Raw genomic sequence first — 26,007 nt, 5'->3', positions numbered from 1 at the left:
AGAACTATTGCTCTAAGACTTGTGAAATCATCTACAATAAATATCAACTGAATGTCTAGACATTGGCTAATAAATGCACCTGGTTGTTCAAGCTGAGGTGGTCTAATTCCATGAAACGAGTTGCTCATTTTCCTTTTCTTCATTTTGTCACTTGTCTTCTGATTTAAGGCTTGAATCATAAAATACTCCAACTAAAACATGAATCAAAGTTTAATTAAAGCTCCAACAAAATTATGTAACTGACATGATGATTTATACCCCAAACCACAACTGCCAAGTGTTTTTAATGTGAGTACCATCTACATGAATGCTTTAGCAGATGCTTTTAAATGTTTTTTTTATTTTTTAAAAATCTATCAAGTAGAACAGATTGTGCCTTGTCTAAACATAAATAAACTAGCATTCAAGAAGGAACCGTATTTCCTCTTGGATAATCAAGAAAGCCAAGCAGTACAACTGTGTGACTGTCAATCACTGTCTTGTGGGCAAGCACAGCAATCAATACTAGAGAAAGTCAAGGCAAGAACAGACCTGGCTCTATGTCACAAACACTCGTATCAACTTGGAAAGTTCACACATGCTCTAATTTTTTTTTCCTGAAAAAGTTACTTTGAAATACATCCTTTACTTTATAGATTAAATTTTTTATTTTGTCTTTTTTAGGGTTGCATCCATGGCATATAGAGGTTCCCAGGCTAGGGGTCGAATCAGAGCTGTAGCCACCAGCCTACACCACAGCCACAGCAATGCAGGATCCGAGCCTTGTCTGCAACCTTAACCCTCTGAGTTAAGTCAGGGATCAAACCTGCATCCTCATGGATATTAGTCGGATTCATTTCTGCTGAGCCAAGACGGGAACTCCCTATAAATTAAAAATCTTAACCACGTGCACTTACACAGGAGTGTGAGGCCTGGGGCAAAAGTACAAATGGACATCTACGTCCCACATACCTAAATATTTAAATGTTATAAATCAAGAAAACAAACTGTTACATAAGTGATAGTCTATCCTCCTGCTTTGGCAAGTATGTCATCATTAAAGCCTGGAAGGCCACCTTCAGATTTCACTTCTCAGACTCCCTGCAGTTTCATGCAGCACAGGGAGAGCTCCTAATAGGCCCCTACCTCCTGGGACCCAAGACCACCCCTCCTCGTGTCACCCCCTGCTCCACCCCACACTTCCTCACCAGTGGAGGAGGCCTGTGCACACAGGCGCACATTCACACCTGTACTATACAACCAAGCTCCAGCCACTTTCCTCTCCCCCAATCCTCAAACGCAGTCACCCCTCTGCCACTTGTCAGGGCTAGGTGTGCACACACCAGGCACACGGTCCACCTTCAGGAGGATGGACCCAGGAAGGAGGCACGCACAGGTCCAGGAAACAGACTTAAGAGCCAGCTGGTTAGAGAATTCAGTGGTCCTGGTTTTGGGAGCATGGCCACAGCTCTATTCCACAGAACCCTCTGCTCTGTGTTGATGGAAATGTCCTTTAACATCTGTGCTAATCATCTGAACAGTAGCCACCAGCTACGTGTCGTTACTGAGTACCTGAAATGTGGATAGTACACCTGAGGAACTGAATTATTCTTTCATTAACTTAAATATAAACAGCCACATGTGGGTAGTAGTCACCACACAGATGATGCAGGAAGGGAGGTGCTAGCTGTAGTGGGCACATGCCGGTAGTCCCATCAATGTATGCCCCAGGGGGAGGGGTGCAGCTGGGGGAGGGCCAGCTGAGGCTTTCTAAAGCTTGAGGGCACGTGCTGCCCTGGTCCAGGCTCAGGGTGACACTGCACAGCTCTTCTTCCCCAAATCTTCAACACAAGATCACAAAGTGCTCCCTTCTTTCTGACACATCACTCCATTCATATTCTTACAAATACTAGTGTTTCTTAAACTCAAGATCCCAGTTGTTCTTTCCTATTCGAAGAGTCTAAAAAGAGATCATTCAGATCTTATTTTCATAGATTGCACCTCTCCCTCCCTTTCTACCCACTGTTTACCACCATCAACAAATAAGAGATTCTCCCAGTCGCTGATGGCATCAATACTGTGAGTCTATCTTCCTTAGTGCTGTATGATTGTTTCTTTACATTACTAAGTGAATACTAGGCATTTATATGTGATAGAAGTCAGAATTATTTTTTATTTTATTTTTTGCTTTTTGGGGCTGCACCCACGGCATATGGAGGTTCCCAGGCTAGGGGTCTAATTGGAGCTACAGCTGCTGGCCTACCACAGCCACAGCCACAGCAACACAGGATGCAAGCTGCATCTGTGACCTACACCACAGCTCATGGCAATGCCGGATCCTTCACTTACTGAGCGAGGCCAGGGATTGAATCTTCAACCTCATGGTTCCTAGTCAGATTCATTTCCGCTGTGTCATGACAGGAACTCCAGGAATAAGAATTCTTACACTGGGTTCTTATTTTACCTTTGGTTCTTATTTGGACTTGAGTTACTCCAGAGTAAGTGAAACAAACTTCTGTGGTCTGTGGCAACCTCAACATTTCGGCATGAATCTATACAATGAATACTCTGATACACTGGCTAGAGTACTTGATGAGGTGCTCAGGGACTGATGGACAAGTCCAAAGGACTCCCGCTTAATGTGGGGTTTACACGGGTCTAAGCCTCCTGTCAATGTTTACTCGATTTGTTTGCTGAAAGGAGTCACTCCTTAGCAGGTTGGAAAGATAGTTCCAAAGTCAGTTAGTACTTGAATGATACAACTCCACAGTATTCTGGAGGAGGGTATGTTGCAGGGTAAGTGCTGTGGGTGTAAGATGGGCTTCAGAATGCCCGTGGGACCCAATGCATGTCACTGCGATAGAGCAGCACACCCTGGATCCCCACTTGTCCAGCAAGAAGCCATCTGCATGAGGAGTGCCTTTGGATATTTTTTGAGCTATACCAAAATCAGAAGGTACATGAAATCCTGCTGAAGCCCACATGGAGAAGAAAAATCATTCTTCTCAAATAGCAGATAGAAATGAAAGAGAACTTTCAGGTTCTGTTGGTTCAGGCTACCAGGCTCATCAAGCTGTGTAAATACTAAATCTTTTTACTAAAAGTGACAAAATGTCAGTTACTAAACTGACATCACAGGTTTGTATAAAGTGTCATCAAATGGAAAATTCCAAAATACCCTATGAGACGATAGAAAATGTTTCACTTGGAGAGAGAAGTAAAACTAGAATTTCACTCTGACAAAACCTTTTTTCTGCTTGCTCTCATTTCATTTCTCCAAGTTAAAACTAATCCTGCTTTTAAAACTAAAGTTCTAGCTGAGGCTCTGGAAAACAGCTACAGAGCCAACCGGACAGGCGACTTTAATTTATGTGACTGGAATTTCCACTTACCACTCCTCCAAAATATTTTCCTATGTAGAAGTCATCAAGGCTATGCAGTTCCAGATAAGTTGCTCCTAGTTCTTTAGCAAGCTGGATCCCTTCGGTTGTACTGACACAGCTCCCTCTGTCTGAGGTACACAGTGGGCACGTACAAGGTAATTCTTCTGAGAAAACGAATGTGAGTAACAAAGAGCTTTGAAATTGGACAGGAAAAATGTACATTCACAATCTGAACACTAAACAACGAATTAAGAGCTCATGCCAGAAACACAATTCAAGGCCATTTAGTAAACCCACTATCCACTAGACTCTGAATAAAAAGTGTCAATGATATTAGCAAGGTCGCTAAAATAAATAACCTTTATAAATGTGAGAAGAATGAATAGCATCTTAGAACATATTAGAATTTTTAAATAGGTGAATGAATATTACCAAAGCTATTACAGGAATCCAGCCCATCGGCCAGTAATGTCAGGCCTGCTTCCTTTTATACAACCTTGACATCCTGAATAGCAATACAAAGTTAACAACTTGATTGCCCATAGAAACCATGGAAAACATGGGTTGGCATTTTTTTTGTAATAAACTTTAAATGTATTCACTAAGTTTGAATCGATCTTATACTTTTATTTTAATAGAATCCTCAATTTGACCTCAATCTCCAAGGCTGCAAAGTTGCCAGTCTTTGTAAATTTCCTATGAAGTATATTCTTATTCATCCAGACATTTCAATTACTGAACTCTAAAGCATTCAACTGCGGAGACCAAATACAATCACTTTTAATCTTTTGCTGCAAGATTAAAAAATTAAAAAGTGAAGGAATAAAAAGTAATCAATTGAAATGTGAATGGTCCCAAGAGTCACAGCTGTCCCACGTACAGACCTATAGCTAGGAAGGTGGTAGGTCAAACTACCTGTAAAACACTCCCTAGAAATGTATGTTCAACTCCATGTCCATCAGCCAGGGTTGTTTCATTTCATGCTACACCATCAGATATGACATTGTTCCAAAGGCAGCCAAGTCAAAAAGGGGTAAATCCACTTCTAAAAAAGCATGTTGTTGTGTTTGCTTCCTGAGAAGCAGTCTGTGAGATGGAAACTGGTGTGAAGGAGGCTTACTGGGGGGTAAGCCTGGGAATAACTTGTCTCAGGGATGAGGGAAGGAGAACTGGACAGAAGAATTTGAACTATAATGTTTGTGCAACAGAGACCTCAGCCATCCCACAGGGGGAGCTCTGGAGCTCAGATGACCTTTTAGAATGGTTGCCCATGCAAAGCTGGGCCTTTGTATCCCTGAATCAGCCAGTAATTAAAGGAGGGCTGCCCTGTAGAGGGAGCAAAACCTTGGGCAGGCAGCTTCTAGGAGCACAGGGTAATGTCTGGAAAGGGAATAAGTTGTGAGCCATCAGCGACCAACAAACTTGGTAACTGAGGGAGTACAGTGGCCCTGAAAGGGCATTTGGATACTACCCACAGAACACACAATGAATTTACTGCATAGAGATGAACTGCATAAAGATGGAGCACATGTGTGTACACATAGTGTATATATTAAGGATATTCAGTGCATGTGCATACTGCACATGTAACTTGCATATGTGCATGCACACACAACTAGATAATTTAGCTTCACTGAAAGCATACTTAGCTCAGAAACCATGTTTTCACATTCTCATTGTGATTAGGAAAAAACTGAGACTCAGAGAGGTTAAGTACCTTGTCTAAGACTCTTGTGAGACAGAGAAACAAAAGTAAAGATCAGAAAGAGAAATCAGACAAACTATCCCATTTACCACCACATCAAAAAGAATAAAATACCTAGGGATACACATACCTAAAGAGACAAAAGACTATGTTCTGAAAACTGTAAGATGCTGATGAAAGAAATCGAAGATGACACAAACAAATGGAATGATATACCATGCTCTTGGATTGGAAGAATCAATATTGTCAAAATGACTATGCTAACCAAGGCAATCTACACATTCAATGCAATCCTTGTCAAATTACCAAGGACAGTCTTCACAGAACTAGAAAAAAATATTTTGAAATTTGTATGGAAACATGAAAGATCCCAAAAAGCCAAAGCAATATTGAAAAAGAAAAATGAAAATGGAGGAATCATACAATACTACAAAGCTACACTTACCAAAACAATATGGTACTGGCACAAAAACAGAAATATAGATCAATAGAACAGGACAGAAAGCCCAGAAATAAACCTGAGCACCTATGGTCAATTAATCTATGACAAAGGAGGCAAGAACATACAGTGGAAGAAAGACAGTCTCTTCAATAAATGTGCTGGGAAAACTGGAAAGCAACATGTAAAAGAATAAAAGTAGAACAGTATCTAACACCATACACAAAAATAAACTCAAAATGGATTAAAGACTTAAATATAAGGCCAGATACTATAAAACTCCTAGAGGAAAACATAGGCAGAATGCTCTCTGACAAAATTCACAGTAAGATCTTGTTTGAGCCACCTCCTACAGTAATGACAATAAAGATGCAAATAAACCAATGGGACCTAATTAAACTCAAAAGCTTTTGTACAGCAAAGGAAATCATTAAAAAAAAAAAGACAACCCACAGAATAGGAGAAAATCCGTGCAAACGACACAATAGACAAGGGTCTCATCTCCAAAATATGCACACAACCCAACCAAAAAAAACCAAACAACCCAACTGAGAAATGGGGGAGTTCCTGTCATGGCTCAGCAGTAATGAGCCAACTAGTATCCATGAAGATGTGGGTTCGATCCCTGGCCTTGCTCAGTGGATTGAGGATCTGACATTGCCATGATCTGTGGTGTAGGTCACAGACGCAGCTTGGATCCTGCACTGCTATGGTTGTGGCTTAGGCCAGAAGCTGCAGCTCTGATTAGACCTCTAGCCTGGAAACTTCCATCTTCCAAATGCTTCAGGTGTGGGCCTAAAAAGACCTAAAAAAAAGAAAGAAAAAAGGGCAGAAGGCCTAAATAGACAATTCTCCAAAGAAGATATATGGATGGCCAATAGGCACATGAAAAAATGCTCAACATCAGTAATTATTAGAGAAATGCAAATCAAAACTGCAATGAGGTACCACATCACACAGGTCAGAATGGCTATCATTAACAAGTCAACAAGTGACAAATGCTGGAGAGGGTGTGGAGAAAAGGCTACCTTCCTTCACTGTTGGTGGGAATGTAAACTGGTACAACCACTATAGAGGTTCCTCAGAAAACTAAATACAGAACTACCATATAACTCAGCAATCACACTCTTGGGCATATATCTAGACACAAAACTTTCATTCAAAAAGATACGTGCACCCCTAAATGTTCATTGCAGCATTATAAACAATAGCCAAGACATGGAAACAACCTAAATGTCCAATGACAGATGAGTGGATTAAAAAGATGTGGTACATGGAGTTCCTGTTGTGGCTCAGCAGTTAGCGAACCCAACTAGCATCCATGAGGATGTGGGTTCAATCCCTGGCTTCGTTCAGTGCGTTATGGATCCAGCATTGCCATGAGCTGTGGTGTAGGTAGCAGACGCTGTGGCTGTAGCTGTGGCTCTGGCATAGGCCAGCGGCTACAACTCCGGGACTGGACCCCTACCTGGGAACCTCCATATGCTGTGGGTACAGCCCTAAAAAAAAAAAAGAAAAAAAAAAGATGTGGTACATATATATATACAATGGAATACTACTCAGTCATAAAAAGATAAACTAATGCCATTTGCAGCAACATGAATGGAACTAGAGATTCTCATAATAAGTGAGAAAGGAAAAGACATATACCATGTGATATCACTTACTTGTGGAATCTAAACTATGGCAGAGATGATCCTATCTACAAAACAGAAGCAGATCACGGCTAAGAAGACTTGTGGTTTCTGGGGGGAGTGGGTAGGGAATGGGATGCACAGACAGTTTGGGGATTTTGGATGCAAACAGTTATATTTGGAATGGATGAGCAATGGGGCCCTACTGTACAGCACAGGGACTGTGTATATGATTGGGTCACTATGCCATACAACAGAAATTGATATGGTGATTTAAAAATGAAGCTTGGGGGAGTTCCCACTGTGGCTCAACAGGCTATGAACCTGACCAGTATCCATGAGGATGCAGGTTGAACCCCTGGCCTTGCTCCGTAGGTTAAGGATCTGGTGTTGCCATGAGCTGCGATGCAGATTACAGATGCAGTAGATCCCACGTTGCTGTGGCTGTGGTGTAGGCCAGCATTTGCAGTTCTCATTCAACCCTTAGCCTGGGAACCTCCATATGCTGCACCTGCGGCCCCCAAAAGCAAAAAATAATAAAAATAAAATTTAAATTAAAAAAAATTGAAAATAAAAAAAAATGAAGTTTGGTTTCTCTAAATTAGGCCGTAACTTCTAATCTGAGTTCTTGCATTTACTTTTTCTAAGATCATTTTAGGTTCGGAGCAACTAAAGTTTTCATACACATTTTAGCCTATCTTGAAAAATAACACATTGGTATTTTGCATTCTTCGTAAAGCCTTCATAAATAGTGCCTTTGATTTTCTCAAGACAGAGATCTTCTTATCACTACAAAGCTCTCCCTTATGTTGATGGAATGAAGTGGGTAGGCAGGTCATCTCATTAAACTTCATTTCTGGACAAAAATAGTAGTGTTTTGAGTGAAAAACTAAGCTTGCATAATGTAAAATAATTGCTATGAAATAATCTTGATTTGAGGGACAATCCAGCTAGTGTCAGATTTAACACAGCTGAATGGGGTTTTCCATTGTATGCAGCCACAAGCAACTTATTAACCTAGAAAGTGCCTCCTTATATCCAATCATTATATCTCTCCTATATCACAGAAGACGTTTCTTTTAGTTCACTTGCACCCAAGAAGAAAAAATGCCTAGTCATTACATGTTAGGTAGGAGAATTAGCAAAACATTTATGGGTTAAATATACCTACATAGAGCATTTCATCAGGGACAATAAGACCCAAATAATGTTAAATTGTGGTGCCTTCTTTAGGACTCATTCCTGTGAGCCTACCTCAGGGTCCCTGGAACACTGGGAATCAGCATTACACATCTAGATAACACTGTAGTCTTTTTTTCTTCTTATACATTATCTTTTCTGGTGTTATCACAACACATCTATGTGTTTTTAAAAGAAAACACAATGTAACTCTGGAATTCAGGTGAATGGCATCCCTTTCAAAGCAATGGCTTTGAGAACCTATAGGGTGGTGTTTACAATGTTGCCAGTACTTAAGAGTCTTAGAAATCCTTTCAGGAATTCCAGCCTAGCAATTTACCAGGCTCTGTCAGAGCTTCACAAAGAAAAAGACAGGATGCCTGCTTTCAGGAGCATAAGACTATGAATACACCCATGTCAATTTTGGAAAAAATTTTCTACTTTAAAGATAGATTCAATATTTAGTAAAAGCCAAAAACGTATTCAGACACAAGTATGATGAAGACACACACAGACACGGTAAAGCCTGTCAAAACATGTATAACAAAGGGAAAAGATGAGACTAATTGTGTTTGCTGAACTTGTTAAAGGAGCTGGAGAGAAGTTACCAGAACACCAGAATAGCTGCATGGATTGCAAGGGACTGGGGGAGGGAGGAAAACTGTCCATGAGTTGAACAGCCAGATTTAGCTTTGTAATTACAGTGTAATCACATCTCACATGATAAATTAATTTCATCCTGTTAGTGAAAATGATTTTTCACTTTATGTATATTATTCATAAAACCATTCATCCACTCACTGGACAAATGTTTTTTGGGTACTTACCACACTCTAAGTAGCAGGGTTATAAAGACACAAAGACAAATGAAACTCATAGTCAACTAAGCCAAGACAGACATGGCTGTGGACAATTTTTTAAATTTTATTTATTTATTTATGTTTTTATTTATTTATTTATTTTGCTTTTTTTTTTTTTAGGGTTGCACCTGCAGCATATGGAGGTTCACAGACTACAGGTCAAATCGGAGCTACAGCTGCTGGCCTATGCCACAGTCACAGCAACACTGGATCCGAACCATGTTTGCGACCTATACCACAGCTCACAGCAATGCAGGATTCTTAACCAACAGAGCGAGGCCAGGGACCGAATGCAAAACCTATCGGATTTCTTTCTATTGAGCCATGATGGGAACTCCGACTGTGGACAATTTTAACATAAGTACAAAAATAAAGGTATACAAAACCCAATCACCATAGGAACAGAGGAGAAAAACTAACTCTGCCTGGGGGATTATGGAAGGCTTCACAGAAGAGGTGATGATTTAAAAGGGTAAGGATAAATGCCTTGTGCAGATATGATAGGAGCTATGCAGAGGGGCCCTTCAGCCAGAGTATATGGTATAGCAGATGCTGAGACCTGAATGTGAGAATAAAGGGACCCCATCGCTTCCACTTGCAAGAGGGCAAGCTAAGCCCACACTGCCATCTTCCCTCTACCAAATCACGGAAATCATGAGAAAAAAAAGAGAGCAAGAGGAAAGAGGTGGAAAGGGGAAAGGAGGGAAGGAAGAGAGGGTTGGGGGGAGGTAGGAAGACAGAGGAGAAAGGGAGACACAAATGGCAACGCTCACAAATTAGAGGAGAGATTCATCAGCCCAGAAATTAGGTGTGCCTGAGAGGATGCAGGCAGCACACATAGGACCAAAGAGGGATGCCGAGGCTCAGGGACAGGTGGGACCCCCCAGGCACTGCAGCAACATCTCAGTGCTCACTGCTTAACAAAAGGGGGAGGGCAAGGAGGACACCAAGGGCGCCAGAGTGAAGGTTAGCTGGAGGACCCCTCTGGAAGCAGCGAGGCCCACAGGTCCTGGGGCAGGCCAAGTCTACGGTGAGCCTGGAACATCTGTGCCAGAAAATAAGGAAGGGGCATTCCCGTCGTGGCGCAGTGGTTAACAAATCCGACTAGGAACCATGAGGTTGTGGGTTCGGTCCCTGGCCTTGCTCAGTGGGTTAAAGGATCCAGTGTTGCCGTGAGCTGGGGTGTAGGCTGAAGACACGGCTCGGATCCCGCATTGCTGTGGCTCTGGCGTAGGCCAGCGGCTACAGCTCCGATTTGACCCCTAGCCTGGGAACCTCCATATGCCACGGGAGCGGCCCAAGAAATAGCAAAAAAAGACCAAAAAATAATAAATAAATAAATAAATAAGGAATGATTCAAAACTTAATTGGAAAGAGCATAAAGGCAAATGTGGGGTAACTGGAGCATCAGAATGAATAAGAACAGATTATAAAATACTGACTATAAGAAAACAAACTTATGAATCATAATGACTTTAAAAGATAAATGTGGGAGCAGAAAAAAGGGACTGCTGTATTTACAGAAGAATCCCAACAACTAAGTGCAGAAGAAATGACAGGAAAATCACGATTTTGCAACCACAGTTATCACAACTGAAGGAATCATGCCAAAATAATGGGCTTCAATTCTTTAAAAATGTCGATGTCATAAAAGACACCCCCAAACCCCACCCACAAAAGGCTGGGGAACCAGGAACTGTTCTGGATCAAAAGGAACTAAGGAGACATGATGACTAAATGCATAGTCCTTAATTTCATCCTGAATTTAAAAAAAAAATCAACTTTGGAACAAGTGGAAAAATGGGAATATGGGTTATATTTTAAATAACAGTATAGGGAGTTCCTGTTGTGGCTCAGTGGTTAGCGAACCCGATTAGCACCCATGAGGACGCAGGTTGGATCCCTGGCCTCACTCAGTGGGTTAAGGATCTGGCATTGACATGAGCTGTGGTGTAGATTGCAGACGCAGCTCAGATCCCAAATTGCTGTGGCTGTGGTGTAGGCCAGCGACTACAGCTCTAATTGGACCCCTAGCCTGGGAACCTTCATATGCTGCAGGTGCAGCCCTAAAAGACAAGAGACCAAAAAAAAAAAAAAAAAAAAAAAAGTATAATAGTATAATAGGTATGTTATATGGCATGTTATAATTCTTGAGTGACGACTGCATCACTGGTTAATAGGAGAACAGCTCTGTTCTTAGATCAGATGCACTTAATTAATTAGGACTAAAGAAATCCCATGTTTACAATTTACTCCCAAATGGTTCACACACAAAAAAGTGTGTGTGTGTGTGTGTGTGTGTGTGATTTCGGGGGCTCACTGTCCTATTCTTGTCAAGTTCCTTAAGTTTGAAATTTCGAAAATAAGTAAGAAAAAAAAGAAGAAAGTTTCTAAAAAATTTAAAGAATTGAGTATCCATGATCTGACATATTCTAGGATGATTATTCTGGGAGGATTTATTTCAGACAGAGGCCAAGCAGGGAGTTCCATTGTGGCTCAGCGGTTAACGGACCTGATTGGCATCCATGGGGATGCAGGTTCGGTCCCTGGCCTCACTCAGTGGGTTGAGGATCTGGCATTGCGGTGAGCTGTTGTGTGGGTTGAAGACGCGGCTCGGATCTGGCATTGCTGTGACTCTAGCGTGGGCCGGCAGCTACAGCTCCAATTCGACCCCTAGCCTGGGAACCTCCATATGCCTCAGGTGTGGCCCTAAAAAGACAAAAAGACAAAAAACAAAACAAAACAAAAAACAGAAAGAGGCCAAGCAGGAGCAGGAGACCAGAGGCCAATTTACCAGGAAGCCTAGGTTTCAAGGTCGCTCCTTGCAGGTCCTTTTCAAAGCCTTGGGAGAAACCTGGGCATCAGATCCTTTCACATGACATATGCTTTTGTAAAATCTGCAAAATAAGATATTCTTACTATGTGTGGTTAAGACCACTGTCTCTGTCCACTCCAACTCACTTCACCTTCCATCAGGCAGCTTTGGAAGGGCTATGGACATTTTTGGGATCCTGCTAAGAAGAATTTAAATTTAGGTTTAGTCAGATATTATTTGTGGCTTGTAGTCACTTCCTTATAAATGTTTTCAAGCTGTCTTGGTACTCGAATGGCCTTCAGGAATGCTTCTTCCACCCACTGTGCAGACTAATTGGCGTCATGACACAAAGAGCCAGAGCATCAAGTGAATACAACACAAACTGGAGTGCCCGGCACCCCGAAGATGTGGAGAGTGAAGAAAAATGTTGGAAGAAATACTCTCACTCTCTTCTCTCTACAGAAAAATCTCAAAAAGTGTTTATTATATGAAGAACTGATAAGACTAAGCTGTCTAAAAAGCATAAAAGTTAAAGAAGTGTCAGATTTTTAAAAAGTAGAAATTTTTTTTAATGTTTGTGGGTTTTGACAGCTTTTCAGAGTTGTAATCTATTGTGCTTTCTTTTCACATTCAAAATAAATATTTATTTGTATATATGTGTCTGTCTGTAATTTTGTAGCTTCTTTTTTTCTCATAAAGGACCTCCAAAATTGTATAAGTTTCAGATCTGACAAAAATCTGGAACTGTCTCCTTAGACCAAAAAGGAAGTCACTATGATAGATATTTAGATTAAATTCAGATAGATAGAATCTGAAATCCAGGAGAGATGATGAGAAAGCAAGTTTGCGGCTTATTTAAAATATAAAATCAAAGGAGCTTCTTCATTAACTAGATGTGGGGAAAGGGAGAGAAAGTTAGTTTGGATGATTCTAATTTGGGTGAATGAATGGGCTTGGCATCATTCACCAAGACAGGGAACTCAGCAGAAAGAGGAAGATGTCTGTGGGGATGTGGGTCAGGAGAGAGACTGAAGCCAGAGAAGTAGTCTGGGCAATAACCAATGCCTATACAGGAGAAGCCTGGGCAATGGATTAGCAGGTTCAGGGTCAGAGGAAACAGCAAGAGGGCTTCCCGAAGCCAAAGGATGGGACTCTGGGCAACACCTACAGGATGTATTGATTTGGTGTATATGCATAAAGGGGGCTGAGAAGGCAAGGAAAGAAGACGGAGAATTAGAGCAACCAGGAAAGAAAGAGTAACTTTACTAAGCAGAGGAAGAGGTGTGCTTGAATAACTTCAAAGGGATAATTGTTATTAAAATGCAAATTAAATTTGGCAGTAGGTATGTATAATTGGCAGCCCTGAGTGAAAGCAGATCCTGTGTAATTGTGAAAGTCAAAGTCAGACTGTAGTGGACTGAAATATGAATGGGAAGTCAGGAAGCGGACTCAGGAAGTGTGGATAACTCGTTCAAGAATCATGACCAGCAATAAAAAGAAAGTTAGGGAAGTAGACAGGATGTGGGGTCAAAGAAGGGTCAAGCCTGCTTTATTCACATCTGCTAATGCCAAACACATACCCACCCTATGACCCAACGATCCTACTCCTAGGAAACAACCTAAGCATCTCCCAAAGGAGAATGGAGAAATAAATCATGGCACAGTCACAAATGGAATAATACACAGCAATAATAAGAACAAATTACAGAGAGTCGGCATGCATATGTCTCCAAAGTATTACACTAAATGAAATTAGTCAGACACAAGACACTACATACTGTGTAATTCCATTTGTATGACGGTCAAGAATAGTTAAAACGAATCTATGTTGTTAGAAGTCAGAATAGTAATTATCTCTGGGAAAGGGTACTATTAGCTGGGAAGAGGCATAAGAAGCTTCTGGAGTGAGTCAAATATTCTATATCTTGGTCTGCGTGATGGTTGCACAGATATACACATATGTAAACTCTACTCTCGAATGAGTGAAACCTATGTCCTTTATCTTGCTACACTTCAATCACAAGGAAAAATGGGTAAAAACAGGATAAAAATAAAAATTTAAAGACAGCTATACTGAGGAAATAACCACTAAGATTCCACCAAATCAAAGTGAATTCTGAGCTGGACCTGAGATATCTGACAAGAGTATGCACAGTAGCAACTGCTGAAACTGACTGAACCGAACTAATCCATCAGCTCTGGAGTCAACAATCCTGTCTCTTGGGTGGTGCTGTACTACTGCTGCCTACCTAAAAACTCTGCTCCCAATCCCACATCCTTGTGTGGACAACCTACCCTTCTCAAGCGGATACACCCTTAGGTTTTCAAAGAGTTTTCCAGGGCTCAGAATCAGTTTAATTCTCCTCCTCTACGGAAAAGAACACAATTACTGACTTCTTTCACTTCTGCAGAGGAGCAGTTTAAAAGACAAATTTATCCCCTGCAGAATCACCTATACCCAGTAGTTTGTGATACTTCCCTTTGATGTCTCATTATCATATTCACTGATGAAGAGCTAACAGCTGGCATTTGAAGCCACAGTCATTTTGCTTTCCACCCTCCCGAAAAAAATCCCTGTATTAATCATTAATTAACTTATTTCTATTTAAAATTAATACAATACCTGCACTCTCATATAAAAGAAAAACTAAACACTTACCATTTTGTCTGGTACCAACAGCAGCAATGATTACTGGAACTGAATTTAATGCTCTTTTTATCACTGGAATATAATTATCCTTCACTTCGTGGAATGAAAACTTGTCATTTACATTGTATTTGATCACGATGATGTCAGCACCTCCAATTAGATTTCGAGAGGTGTACCAATCACTGTCAAAGATGTCCTAAACCAAAATGAAAAGAGCAACCTTTAGTCTACTTCAAAACAATCATGAAATAAGCTGTAACACGTTAGTTTAATTGTTGCTATATTTTAATTTAGGGGATTCATTTTTAAAAATTCACTTATTTTTGAAGAAGTAATCTCATGAAATTTAAAATGTTTGAAGTCTATCAACTTTTCAAAAAAGTTTATCTTTATTCATTTAGCCTAGATTACTGTGTAGTGGTAAAATAGAATCTGAGAATTCCTAAGAATCTGATGAAGTAAGGAACCGCTTTCAACACTTGTACTTAAAAATAAGCACTCTGTTTTAAAATTATGCCTTAGCTTTATCACCTAATAGTTTCAAAAATGTAACACTATGCATTAGATGCAAAAGCATCAGTGTAAGAAAGCTTTAAAGGCTTTTCTGTGACCCAGTTAGATAATGCAGGATTGTTTAGAGTTTTGAATTGGAATACAATAAATTCCATGGAGTTCCATTTATATTATCCATATTCTCAAAATTTATATGTACTTTTCAACTTTATCCATTCTTTGGACAGCACTGCATATATGTGTGTGTGTGTGTATGTGTGTGTGTGTATGTACACATATATATAGTATACATGTGAGAGGAACATAGGGGGTGTGTGTGGGGGTGCCTCTATAAAAAGACAACATGTACTATAATGTGTTAACATGGCAAGAAATATATTTGCAATGCATGCATTTTGCTCATATCAAGTAAAAATTCAGGATAAACCTTTTCAGTTTAGAAATCTTTTCTTTTAGACTACAGTTAATACTATTTATATTTAGAATTGAGGCCATAGTAATGTATTATGGCCCCTACTCCTTAAAACTTAGTGCTGCAATATTTAAAAAATAAATGTTCAAGTTATTGGGTGAATAGTGGTATAAGAAAAACATCTTTATGTGCCTTAATACAATTGCTAAATATGAGTAAGTGGCTGTCTTCTCACATTCTGGTTAGCTATTAATTATTGTCTTTTCTTGTGGCCTCTGGTATGTACTCCTAGGATATAAAAAAGGTAGATTAACAAAATAGACAGTTAGGTGTCTAACAAGTCCAAAAAGTGTTGGGCTATGACAGTTTGCTACGACAGTTTGAATATGAGATCAAAACAGGGTTTGAATCAATCATGACAGAGTTTTTACCCTATGTTGGGAAATTCTGGAGAAGTGTTACAATAACGCCCTTTCGAAGAGAGCTTCTTCTCACCAGCACGCCCCCAAGTCCCAGCAAAGCCTCTCCCATTTCCCTCCAGCCTCATAGCCTGCCCATTCTTTCCAAGTTTACTCTGAGCAACAAGAATTGCAGAATTTTTAGACATGAATACCTTACTGAAAGTGAGATGGGTAGAGCCTTCTTAGAGGAAGATTTAAAAACAAACCACAAAGGGCAAACTACGGGGATGTCAACAGCAAAGGCAAAGCCTGGAACTCAGTGGAGGATATAAAAAAGGAGATAAGCAAAATGGGACTCAGATTAAGAAAATGTGAAAGCTTCCCAGCAGAGCTCTGCGCTGATTTCCAAATCCCAAACCACAAGACCCATTCAGTTCCAATTGTATCTGTTACAGTAGTCAAAGTATACAAGTATAAGAGGGTGGACACGTACAACAAAGAAAGAGGGCAAAGTCAGATGAATGGGATGAATAAACTAAACCTAAATTGAGCAGCCATTTAACTCAGAACAAATCAAAAGTTAACCACTCTTTGCATGCTAAATGGTTCAAAGTTTCAGAGTTACTGGAGGAGAGTAGAAGAAAAAAATCATTTAAGGGAAAACATCATGAGGAAATGGGTTTTGGCATCATTAACTCTGTGGTATTGAGGATATAAAAACTATAAATAATTTTAATACAAATCAGAGCTTCAAACCCTGCACAAGTCACATTTGCATATATTATTACCTCATTGCTTTTTATGGAATATCTTTGGTAAACAGGAAAAGATCTAGAAATGAAATAATAATATAACAAAAAAGGGTGGGTTTAAGAGAGACATACTAAATAATGAGCTAAATATAATGAATTGGAAGCACATTTACTTAAAAAGTGCCAAATACATATGGCAAAGATCCAGAGTGGGGCTACAGATTTACAGAAGAAAACTAGGATAGAGAAGCACAGCTATCTCATTCCAACTCCAAGAAAACAATACCACATTTCTTCTCAAACTATGTCAAAGAGAAAATACTCCACTGGTTTCTAGAAATATGAAGGAAATCGAATTCTCCCACCCCTTGTAAATCAGTTCCAGGATTTCCTCTAGGAGGTTATGCAACATGAGGCTTGGAGCCACATTTAGGGAATGGAACTCATCTTTTGAAAATAATTTGAATTTTTATAGCAAAACAACAACTTTATTCTACTTGATTGTGTAGCTGCAATACAGCATTCACTAGGTATCAACATGGCTGCCTCAATGTACTTTATGTGTAAATCTTCTCTATTTTTTTTTTTTTTTGGTTGTTTGTTTTTCTGTCTGGGTGTTTTTTGATGGCACCTGTGGTATAAAAAAATTCCTCCACCAGGAACTGAACTCACACCACAGCAGTGGTCTGAGCCACGGCAGTAATAACGCTGGATCCAAATCCCACTGAGCCCCCAGGGCTCTCCTATTTGTGCGTAAATCTTGAATGATGGGTGGGAAAACGTTCCTTTTGCTGGTTTAAGTAATAATTAATAGTTAACCAGAATGTGAGAAGACAGCCACTTACTCATATTTAGCAATTGTATTAAGGCACATAAAGATGTTTTTCTTATACCACTATTCACCCAATAACTTGAACATTTATTTTTTAAATATTGCAGCACTAAGTTTTAAGGAGTAGGGGCCATAATACATAATACAACAGCTACAGCAAAGTTGTGATAAACACATTATTATTATAGCTACCACTTATTGAGTACCTACTACATAGTTCTAAATGCTTAGACCTTTATATATACTACCCCATTTACTCTTTGGCACAGCTCTAGGAGGCGGGATTATGATATTTATTTTACACACAGGGAAAATATGTGACTTTACCCAGGAACACAGCCACTAGGTAGCAAGGTGAGGATCTGAAGTCAGGTTCTTTTGATGTTAAAACTTGTGCTCTATCTGCCCTGTTGTACTTAATATTCCAATTCAGTATATATCAAATATCAGCTGATGAATACAATCATTTTTCACATCTCTGATGGACTTTTACTTACCATCAAAGAAGAAAAGCACCTTATAAAGAGTAGCTCTACTATGTCTGAAGATCATAATAACCCAGAAAACTGTGCTTAGTTACAAACTCAAAGCCTTAAGCAGGGCCAGAGTCTAACCAAAGGTGATTAGCATAATAACACATAACAGCATAAGACCAAAAAAAAAAAAAAAAAAAATCAAGATCATGGAGTCAAATTTTAATGCATTTGGAAGATTTCATTTACTGCAATTCATAAGATCCCAAGTGTGGCTTTTTTGCTAAAGAAACAACATAAAAAAACAGGAAAAAGTTAATTGCTCAAAGAAAAAACAGAAAAGGTTATCCTAACAGCTTAATTCAGCTTATTTTATTTTCCCTACATTCATTTACTCTATTCACTCAACATTTGTTCAACTGAGGGTAGAACCAATAAGTTTTTAGACTGTAACATCTTCCACAATTAAAGGACCCAAGTAAAAGAAGCACTTCATTTTCTTGCATGGATTGCAGTCAAGTTCCCTATCAATGCTTCTTATGATCAGTATCATCACTGTTATAATTAAGAGTTTAACAGCATCCCTGTTATTGACAAAGTCTGTTTTTAAGTTATTTTAGCCTATTAACATAAACTTACTTTAGCCGAAAATTTATTTGGGCAAGTGATCTTTTTCTTCCTGTAATATGGTAATTTGCACAAGAAATGTTTCTATGTATATTTGTTTTAAAAGGTGTAGTACCCTATGGCCTCTAATTGAGTTTTTTAAATTGCTATTTAAATGTGATCTCACATGATGATAATTTACATTTTCTTTCTCAGGTATTAAACTTTCTTCTGTTATAAAACAGTCTTTAGTTGCAATATAACTTCAATATCAGTACAGAAACAGAAACTTTCAATAAAGATTATATGGAAACATTCAAAATATAATGCTAGTGTGTACTGAAAACATTTACACATGTCGGGGAGTAGACTGCTTTCCCTGTTTATCACTCAAGAATTAGACTAGGAATTATCAACTTCATTAGAACTTCTTTTAATTATCACAAATTTCAAAGCTTTTTAAAATCCCAAAGCAGTATTAGTAACATTTCTGATTTATGAGTTACCAGAACAAATGGCTAGATATAACAAGAATAGCTGCATTATTAACACTGAAAACACTAATTTTTTTCAAAGGTGGACAGTGCTATAAATGTGTCATTTAAAATTAATTCCCAGTCCCTCTTTCCCCCTGCTTTCCAGGGGTCCTATTTCTGAGCTGCCCCAGTGAAAGGTATTTTTGCTGTGCTGAGCTTTCAGAGAGCTTTATTTTTAGAACACTAATATTACTATATCACCCACTGGGTAGCATGAAAAAACATTGCTCTCTGCTGGTGAAACTTAGTGACCCTGTCCCTTGGGGTTGGGACATTCAACTGTCAGCTGTCTACCAAGGGACAACCCCCACAGCCGATAAGTGTGGCACTTCACATTGCCACTGGGGCTTTTTACCTTCTGAGAGTGTTCTCTGACTAGGCTGGCCCCTGCCCAATGAAACGGAGGACCAAAGATGTGCCACGAAATGTTTAAAAACCATCCAGGTGACGCCGACGGTCCATACTCATGAAAGGGGAAAAGGGGGGAGGGGGGGAAGAAAAGCTCCATCAGCATCTGAACAAAGCAGTTGCAGCCCCTTACCCAAACGGGACAGTCGTGGACCACTAGCTTGACATTCCCAAACGCGCTGGCCTGATACTCGGTGAACACAGGACGTGCGACCGTATTGGTCGCGTTCAGCAATAAGCTGCTTTCGTCCCCTGAGACCAGCGGGCTTCTCCCCAGGTAAGTGCGGATGAGCCCCGACGGCCGATTGTCCTGATGAAAGGCGTCCCCCTCGTTCCCCAGCGCCACGATGTGAATGGACCTGGAGGACAGAGACAGGAATGAGGGGGGAAGCAGAGGCGCGTGGTCAGCGCGAGGATCGCTTTCATCAGAACAGGAAGTGTGGGGGACAGCGCGAGGCGAGGATGGGCACGAGCCCCTCGCTCAGGGGCGCCCCGCACGCGCTGCGGGGGACACAATAGCAGGACCGCGATGCGTACGTACATGATCTCAAATTCAAGGGCAGGGCGGCGATTCAGAGAAAAGCGGGTCCTCACTGCCTCTCCGGGCCCGTCGGCGGCGTATTTTCCCGCAGTCAGCTCATCCCGGGCCGCGTTCCGGTAGCTCGCCTCCACCGCGGCGCGGCCGAGGCAGAGCGGGCCCGCGAGAGCCAGCCAGCCAGCCAGCGAGACTGGGGGCCGGGGGCGTGCGAGTGGGGCGGTGTGAGCGCTGCCAGCCAGTCAGGAAGTGCCCGGGAACATCCCGGGCGGCCGTGCCGCCGCCACTGCCGAGAGTCGCCGGACGCCGCAGCCACGCTCCGCCGCGCGCTCTCAGCCGGGCAGCTGTCGCCTCTTTCTGCTGCTGCTCCTCCTCCTCCTGGCCCGGAGCGGGTGAGGAGAAAAGCTGGGCCTCCGCCCCCTCGGCGGGCCGGGCGGGCCGGGCGGGCGGGAGCAGCACGTGCCGGCCTTGAGGGTCGGGCGGACGCGGGGGCCGTGCTCCCCGCTGAGGCCCGGGAGCCCAGGGCCGCCGCGGCCGGATACAAAGGAGCGGTCTGCGCGGGGCGCGGCAGAGTATAAATTAATAAATACAACGCCCCAGTCCGAGAGCTCCCGATCGCCAATCCGCCTGCAGCAAGTTTGTTCAACTCGAAAGGCTGTAACCAGAGCCAGGGAAAGGGGGGTGGGGCGGTGAGGCCCCTGCTCCCTTAACACTGGGAAAAAAGAGGTGAGGGAAGCGAGGGATTCCAGCCCGCTGGCCGCTCAAGCAGCCCAATTTTTCCCCCTCTTGGCCTTGACCAGAAGTGTTTTACCACGTCTGCCGCTTTGTCTTTTGTCAACATGTACTACAGCTGCTTTCTAGAATCATACTGGTGAGAAAAAAATAAATAAAAGCCAACATTCACGCTAGTACAGAAAGGGCTCTTTGTTCACACACCAATTAATTCGCTAATATCGTTTCGGGGTGGGGGGGTGAATTATTTACGACTCCAAGCTATATTTGGCATCTTTTACCAAAAATTGCAAGGGTTTTTGTTTATGCGTTTTCTGTTGAGGTTCTTTATTGTAATAGTTTTAGAAAGTAGTTATGTGTGGGTGTTTAACGTGTTTACAAGCTAAATGCTAGTGCACATGGAGATTTTTTCATACACATTATGGCTACGTGTTTAATAATAAATAGCTCCTCAGACCAACTGAAAAATAATAATCATGCTAGTGCAAGGATACTTCAGATTCTTTCATGATAACGCCCTGAACTAAAGGTTGTGAATGTCCCCAAAGGGCCTCAAACTACCTCAATGCAAATGAACCCTGGAATCCACTAATTCCAAGCAGGGCCAGAGTTTACTCTGGGGCTCTGCTTCTACATAAACATGAAAATTCTTACAAGTGCTCCGTGTTGAAAGAGGTCTTGTTTATCCATTTATTTATTTAGCCCTACTTTAAAATGTTGCTGCGTCTTTTCTCAACAGGGCTATTTTGAGGGTATGAAACAGGAGGTCCTGAGTAGGGCAGTGAAAAGACAAGGGTAAGAGGCCCTTGGAATGTGAACAGCGTTTTATTATGGGCCCTAGTTGCTCAGTTGAAAGGACTTTCATAGTTCTCATGCTTAGATAGGGTATAATAGGAGGTGTTCTTTATGTAGTCACTGGTTTTTTAAAAATCTCATTTCCGTTTCACTCAGTGTAATTTCTCTTTTAGTCTTTAGAACCTAAATCACCTGAAATATTTTTTTTTTTTTTTTGTCTTTTGTCTTTTTTTTGTTGTTGTTGTTGTTATTGTTGCTATTTCTTGGGCCGCTCCCGCGGCATATGGAGGTTCCCAGGCTAGGGGTTGAGTCGGAGCTGTAGCCACCGGCCTACGCCAGAGCCACAGCAACGTGGGATCCGAGCCGCGTCTGCAACCTACACCACAGCTCACGGCAACGCCGGATCGTTAACCCACTGAGCAAGGGCAGGGACCGAACCCGCAACCTCATGGTTCCTAGTCGGATTCGTTAACCACTGCGCCACGACGGGAACTCCTAAATCACCTGAAATATTGAAGAGTATCACATCACTTTCTCTTGGGTCATCAATCCCCTCCTATAACCACAAGTTAAAAACAAAGACACTGGAATGGGTGAATGGATAAAGAAAGTGTGGTATATACCTACAATGAAATATTATTCAGCCTTTAAAAAGAGGAAAATCCTGTCCTATGATATAACATGAAGGAATCTTAAGAGCAATAAGGTAGTCATAAAAAGACAAAGAGTACATCCTTCCACTTACATGAGGTGTCTGAGGGAGTTAAGTCTTAGAAAATGGAATGGTGGTTTTGAGGGGAGAAGAAAAGAGAGAGTTCAATGAGTACAGAGTTTGTGTTTTTTAAGATGAAAAATTTCACAGATCTGTTGCAAACAAGGTGCATATAGTTGAAACTACTGTAATGTATAATTTAAAATGAAGATGGTAAATTTTATGTTTTGTTTGTTTGTTTTAGAGCCACACTTGTGGCATATTGAGGTTCCCAGGCTGGGGATCTAATCAGAGCTGTAGCTGATGGCTGCCACAGCCACAGCAACGCCAGATCTGACCCTCGTCTCCAACTTACATCACAGCTCACAGCAACGCTAGATCCTTAACCCACTGAGCGAGGCTGGGGATAGACCTTGTGTCCTCATGGATGCTAGTCAGATTCGTTTCCACTGAGCCATGAAGGGAATTCCCAAATGTTGTGTTTTATGTTTGTGTGTGTGTGTTTTGTTTTGTTTTGTTTTACCGAAGAAAGAGAGTTGGAGTTGCTAGGAAGTGGCAGAAAGGAAGACAGCATTCATTTTTTTCATCAGTTATTAGTATGTGAGTAGGCCTGTGCTGAGTAGGCCTGTGCTGAGTAGGCGGGGGATTCAGTCTTTGGGAGTTCTCGCTGTGGAACAGTGGGTTAAGGATTTGGCGTTACCACAGCTGTGGTGTAGGTTGCAGCTGTGGCTCGGATTCCATCACTGGCTCAGGAATTTCTGTATGTTGCAGCTACAGCCAAAAGAAAAAAAAAAAAAAAAAGACTCAGGCCTTACCCTTGAGAAGCTAAATCTATTATTAATGGTCCCTATATTGTGAATATTTATTTATTTTATTTATTTTATTTTATTTTTTTTGTCTTTTTGCCATTTCTTGGGCCGCTCCCGAGGCATATGGGAGGTTCCCAGGCTAGGGGTCTAATCGGAGCTGGAGCCACCAGCCTACGCCAGAGCCACAGCAACCCGGGATCCAAGCCACGTCTGCGACCTACACCACAGCTCACGGCAATGCCAGATCGTTAACCCACTGAGCAAGGGCAGGGATCGAACCCACAACCTCATGGTTCCTAGTCGGATTCGTTAACCACTGCGCCATGACGGGAACTCCCCTATATTGTGAATATTAATGCATCCAATCCTTTAAAAAAATACTGGTTCCTTAAACATTATAATACAGGCATATGTATACTCAGTAATAGGGGTAGGAACAAAATACAAGGGTAAAGTTCAGTGAACATTAAGAGGCGATCTGTTTCTTCTGTGTAATCAGATAGTTCATAGAGAAAGTAACCATTGTCTTAGGTCTTAAAAGATGGGGAGGAGTTTGCTAGATTTGGAAGAAGGGGAGATTAGAAGTATTGGAAGGAATGGAGAGACATTTGAACCATATGCAGAAGTGAGAGGTGTGTAAGATTGTGGCTGGTTCAGGGAACAGCAAAAGCTAAAATTTGGGCTGCTATTCTGACTCCTTTATTACAGCAGGCAGGAAAGAGAATAGTAGAGGCTTGCCAAGAGATTTCCAAAGTCAGATCTGTGATACTCAAGTTATAGATTAGGAATCCCTAGACCAACCACTGTAACTATGACAAAGCCTGGCTAGATGTTCACGGAACCCATTTTCTCTTCCAGGACCCATGGCTAAACTACATTTCCCAAAGTTTTTGCATGTAAATAGGGCCATGTGACTAGTTCTCAGTTGTAGAATATGATTCCTGCTGAACAGTTAAGAGGTATACCTTTTTCTCTTTCTTTCTTTTTTTTTTAATCTCTCCATCCATCCAGTACTTGAGTGAAGCCAGGTCACCCTTGAATCCATGTGTTTGAATTTGTTGATCCGCAGTGTGGAAAAAGCCTGAGTCTCTGCATGACTAGTTAGAGCAGAGTCTCCTCACAGCATATATTGTACTGTGAATGTAAGTGAGTAAACAGATCTTTACCGAGTTAAGCCAGACATTTGGGGGTCAATTATTACAGCAACTAGTATTAACTATCTTGGTTAATACAATATCAGAGGTGGTCCATCTCCTGGTATCTTAAAGATTCTTTTCATAATTATGTCAAGACTACTTTTTTTTTTTTTTTTTTTTTGTCTTTTTGCCATTTCTTGGGTTGCTCCCCCAGCATATGGAGGTTCCCAGGCTAGGGGTTGAATTGGAGCTGTAGCCGCTGGTCTTCACCAGAGCCACAGCAACGTGGGATCCGAGCCGCGTCTGCAACCTACACCACAGCTCACGGCAACGCCAGATCCTTAACCCACTGAGCAAGGGCAGGGATCGAACCCGCAACCTCATGGTTCCTAGTCGGATTCGTTAACCACTGCGTCACGACGGGAACTCCCTGTCAAGACTACTTTTAAAATAATTATTTCACTTTTATTTACAGTTTTTATTTGGTATATATTTTTATAGTTTCCCTCATGAGTAGGATTAAGGTTTCTTTTTCTTTTCACTTTTCCAGGGTGTACATGTACAAAGTGGATTATCATATGTCCTCCAACCTCAAGGTCACTACAGAACAAACAAGGAAGGTCTTCCAGCACAAACAGTATGTTTTTCTATTTTTGTGGCTGGAATGCCACCATTTCATATTCATTCTGATAGATGTTCTTATCCCCAGATAAAATGTAGCCACATGTGATCATAAGGTATGTGTGAGGTAACTCAGTGAGGTATTACTGGTCCCCAGATCATGACTATTAATCTATTAGCCTTTGAAAAATATGCCAGTTCCTTAATGACTGAAGAGGAAGCAAGTGTTGGTAAGGGCAGGTCTGAAGAGCTAGGCTTGGCCTAAGATTTTCCAGCTGTTCAAAGGAAACTAGGTTTCCACAGAGGATCTTCAAGTCCACCTCAGGAGGTGGGGGAAAGATGCCTAGGGAGGTCTGAGTGTCTCCTCTCATCTCAAAGTTAGGGTGGTCTTGTTGGCATTTTTTTAAAAAGAAAAATATTAGCAGTTCATGTTTATTTTTATTAAATGAGGGAGTTTCTTTCTTTCTTTCTTTCACAGCCTCACCTGAGCCATATGAAAGTTCCCAGGCTAGGGGTCCAATCAGAGCTACAGCTGCTGGCCTACACCACAGCCAGAGCAACGCAGGGTCTAAGCCGTGTCTGCGACCTACACCACAGCTCATGGCAACGTTGGATCCTTAACCCACTGAGAGGCCAGGGATTGAACCCTCATCCTCATGGATACTAGTCAGATTCATTACCATTGAGCTACGATGGGAACTTCAAAAGAGGGAGTTTCTAATGTTAAAAACAAAAAATTAAGACTACTTATCTCGAACCAGGGTCTTCAAAGTGAGAGGCAGTAGTGGACCCCCGAAATTCCAGAAAAGGTATTTGAACTTTTTTTTTACAAACATGTATATTTTTTACCAAAAAAGAAGAAAAGTTGGAGTCCCCTGGAGGCCTAGTAGTTAAGGATCTGGGGTTGTCACTCTGTGGCTGGGGAACTTCAGCATGTCACATGCATGGCCAAAAAAAGAAAGAAAAAAAAAAAAAGAGGAAAGGAAATAAAGTCTTACTAATTTTCATTTTTATTTATTTATTTATTTTTGTCTACTAATTTTTTAAAAAAATTTTTATAGTTATTTCCCCAATACATTTTTTTTTCCTA

The 26,007-nt window shown here is 41.2% G+C and overlaps 1 protein-coding gene across 11 annotated transcripts in view; it reads right to left on the bottom strand.

Moving 5' to 3' along the window:
* RHOBTB3 (Rho related BTB domain containing 3) overlaps nucleotides 1–20,484 on the bottom strand; it is a 60,336-nt gene extending 39,852 nt beyond the window's left edge. For all 11 annotated transcript variants that reach the window (XR_014838383.1, XR_014838382.1, XR_014838384.1 and 8 more), the window contains exons 1-5: nucleotides 20,119–20,484; nucleotides 19,711–19,936; nucleotides 14,654–14,840; nucleotides 3,372–3,526; nucleotides 80–191 (exon numbers count right to left, since the gene is read on the bottom strand). Coding sequence is in view for 2 of the 11 variants with exons in the window: in XM_003354222.6 (XP_003354270.1) it covers nucleotides 80–191; nucleotides 3,372–3,526; nucleotides 14,654–14,840; nucleotides 19,711–19,936; nucleotides 20,119–20,120 (682 nt within the window). In the remaining 9 variants the exon portion in view is untranslated. The remainder of the gene's footprint in view (nucleotides 1–79; nucleotides 192–3,371; nucleotides 3,527–14,653; nucleotides 14,841–19,710; nucleotides 19,937–20,118) is intronic.
* Nucleotides 20,485–26,007: the final 5,523 nt, after the last annotated feature.

Source organism: Sus scrofa, chromosome 2, assembly GCF_054392235.1.
Source record: "Sus scrofa isolate SSC_HxYL_T2T_F1_AM1 chromosome 2, Sscrofa_HxYL_maternal_Yorkshire_Landrace_v2.0, whole genome shotgun sequence".
In the NCBI taxonomy this organism is placed as follows: Eukaryota; Metazoa; Chordata; class Mammalia; order Artiodactyla; family Suidae; genus Sus; species Sus scrofa.
Note: the sequence above shows the minus strand (reverse complement) of the source record. Positions and strands in the feature narration are given on the sequence as shown.